The 2,991-nt window shown below is 42.5% G+C and overlaps 1 protein-coding gene across 1 annotated transcript; it reads left to right on the forward strand.

Moving 5' to 3' along the window:
- The first annotated feature begins 1,653 nt into the window (after positions 1–1,653).
- Positions 1,654–2,616, forward strand: LOC127694551 (olfactory receptor 2T29-like). The gene has a single exon (XM_052196042.1). It carries the CDS (start codon positions 1,654–1,656, stop codon positions 2,614–2,616), a length of 963 nt encoding a protein of 320 aa, XP_052052002.1.
- Positions 2,617–2,991: the final 375 nt, after the last annotated feature.

The raw sequence follows: 2,991 nt of genomic DNA on the forward strand, positions 1-2,991 counted from the left end.
AAAAATTCACTGTGTTTTAGGAATCGTGGCATCAGCTTTATTTGACTTCAGAAAGCCTAGGTGTACCTTGTACCATTGCTTTACTGTTTCTGCAGCTCTTTACACATTTGATTTTATCATTTTTATATATTGACTTGAATATACTGGCAGAAGCCTCTTTAAGCACCATCAAGTTTCAAGTCCCCTTGGCATGTTTTCAGAGTCTAACCCAGAGTCCAGCTATCAGCGTGGAACACAGGGATCCAGGAGATCGTGCCAGAGGCATCTCTGTGGTACCCAGGCTTCTCCCTGCCCCTTGGATTCCAAGAAACAGAGACTGTGATGGCCAGGAAAGCAGATGATGCTGTGAGCACAGCCTGGCCTGGCAATCAGTCACCTCTGATCCTGCAGAGTTAGAGCACACGGTGGGGATGTGAGGAGATGAACCTGGAGAGACCCAGGCTTATACAGGGGAACTTTTCTGCTGACTATGCTAATCAGGGCTAAAGGTGTAAATATTACATATATATACATATATAGATATACTTGTAAATTCTTATGTTCGTAGAAATGCTTATCTACACACCTATTTAAGGTTTTTATATATTTATGCATAATAAGCATCCTGATAAACACATGGAAAATTTCAAATACTAATTCTTAATTTGGCTTATACATTTCTTATTTGAAGATTTCCACTTATTTCCTTGAAAACTGAATCCATAAACGATTTTTAATCTGGTAAACAAAATACAATACAATAATATTACCCATCTCTGAGATGGCTATCCAGGATAGTGAGTTCTTAACTCTCTAACAGTGTGTGTGTGTGTGTGTGTGTGTGTGTGCGCGCGCGCGCGTGCGCGCGTGCTCCTCCATTTTTATCCTGGGATACTGAAAACAACTTATACTCTTTTGCTTTATTTAACCTTGTCAAAATCACAAGGCAAAGTTATCACCCTCATCATCACTTCCACCATTATCTTCAGCAGCACTATTTTAGGCAGAGCACATGGAGGACTGTTAATTTCAGTGACATTTGGACTGGTGGCAGTATTTGGCCACTTAGTGGGTTCCTTGCCCCAAGCCTCTTAGGGTTCTGAGCCTTGGTCCTTCTTGTGTGATGGTGAGGCTTCCTGCAGGCAGCACAGAGACTCTAGAGTATCCAGACCCTGGGGCCTGAGGAGCATCACCTGGTTGAAATTTCTTCTTTAAAATATTACTTTAAAAATATTTTTATATGAAATAGACTCAGAATATTAAAGATTCTAATTGTGTCTTTAAACCATAAAGGCCAAGATTTATTTCAGGTTTTAAAAGCAAATGTTCAAAATAATTTTGATTTTACATTTTTTTTTTGTTACTGAATCCCCTTTTGGGCTAGCATGGGATAACATTTCTGAAGCTTGTAGTACTTGAGAAGAGACATTATCTGTCATTAGGAAAGTTCATGACTTTGGATTATGGAAATTTTACCCTGAATCACCAGTGCCTCTGGCCAAGATGTGATTCCTAAGCTTTAAATGAAATTGGTTGAAAAATTATGTGTAATTTGCATTTCTTAGTTTTTTCAGACGCAGAGAACTTAGCACAGGCAGGTTGAGGAACAAATCACTGAACACTTATTCCTATGACACTAACCCCAAAACATTCTTGGTTGCCTAGGAGACACCCATGGACCTCACCAACTGGATGATAAACTACACTGGACAGTCAGATTTCACTCTGCTGGGATTCTTCAGTCAATCCAAGCATCCTGCCCTGCTGGCTGTGGTCATATTTGTGGTTTTCCTGATGGCCTTGTCTGGGAACGCCCTCCTGATCCTGCTGATAGTCTCTGACGCCCACCTCCACACACCCATGTACTTCTTTATCAGTCAGCTGTCCCTCATGGACATGATGTACATTTCTGTCACTGTGCCCAAGATGCTCATGGACCAGGTCCTGGGGAGCCACAAGATCTCGGCTGCAGCCTGTGGGATGCAGATGTTCCTCTACGTGATACTAGCAGGTTCAGAATTTTTCCTTCTGGCTGCCATGTCTTATGACCGCTATGTGGCCATCTGCCATCCACTCCGGTATCCTGTCCTCATGAACCACAGGGTGTGTCTTCTTCTCATGTCTGTCTGTTGGCTCCTGGGATCTTTGGATGGATTCATGCTCACTCCAGTTACCATGACCTTCCCATTCTGTGGATCTCGGGAGATCCACCACTTCTTCTGTGAGGTCCCTGCTGTGACAAAGCTCTCCTGCTCTGACACCTGGCTCTATGAGACTCTCATGTATGTGTGCTGTGTGCTCATGATTCTCATTCCTGTGACAGTCATCTCAGGCTCCTATTCATCCATCCTCCTCACTGTCCTCAGGATGAACTCAGCAGAGGGTAGGAAGAAGGCTCTGGCCACCTGCTCCTCCCACATGACTGTGGTCCTCCTCTTCTATGGAGCTGCTGTCTATACCTACATGCTCCCTGCCTCCCTCCACACCCCCGAGAAGGACATGGTAGTGTCTGTGTTTTACACTATACTCACCCCTCTGTTGAACCCAATAATCTATAGTTTTAGAAATAAGAATATCATTGATGCTATGAAGAAGCTGTTGGGTGTGAAACATTTCATTCAAGAATCTTTAAAGTAAGTGATTTATAAAGAATAGTTTCTTTTCCTTGTCTCTACACATCTGTTGTTGCAGATGTCATGCTGATGTTATTTGCAGGGTGCTCCCATGACATGCCTGATACACGATGCCTTCTGTCTGTCATCAGGGACTCTATTATGTAGCAACTTGGACTTCCTGTATCTTGTTTACCAGGACATTTTATCAGAAATGGATGCCAACTCAGTAAAACTGGATTACTATGTGTATTGATAGGGTTACATGGTTGTCACTATTTCTTTTTTATGTGTATCATATAAACTGATCTTCCTGGAAGTGCCCCATTTGTGCATACTGAGCAATAATGGAATATTCAGTATCGTTTGCCAGTATTCTGGGAAGGAGTTGGCATAAATG

This window comes from Apodemus sylvaticus, chromosome 10, assembly GCF_947179515.1.
Source record: "Apodemus sylvaticus chromosome 10, mApoSyl1.1, whole genome shotgun sequence".
NCBI lineage: Eukaryota > Metazoa > Chordata > Mammalia > Rodentia > Muridae > Apodemus > Apodemus sylvaticus.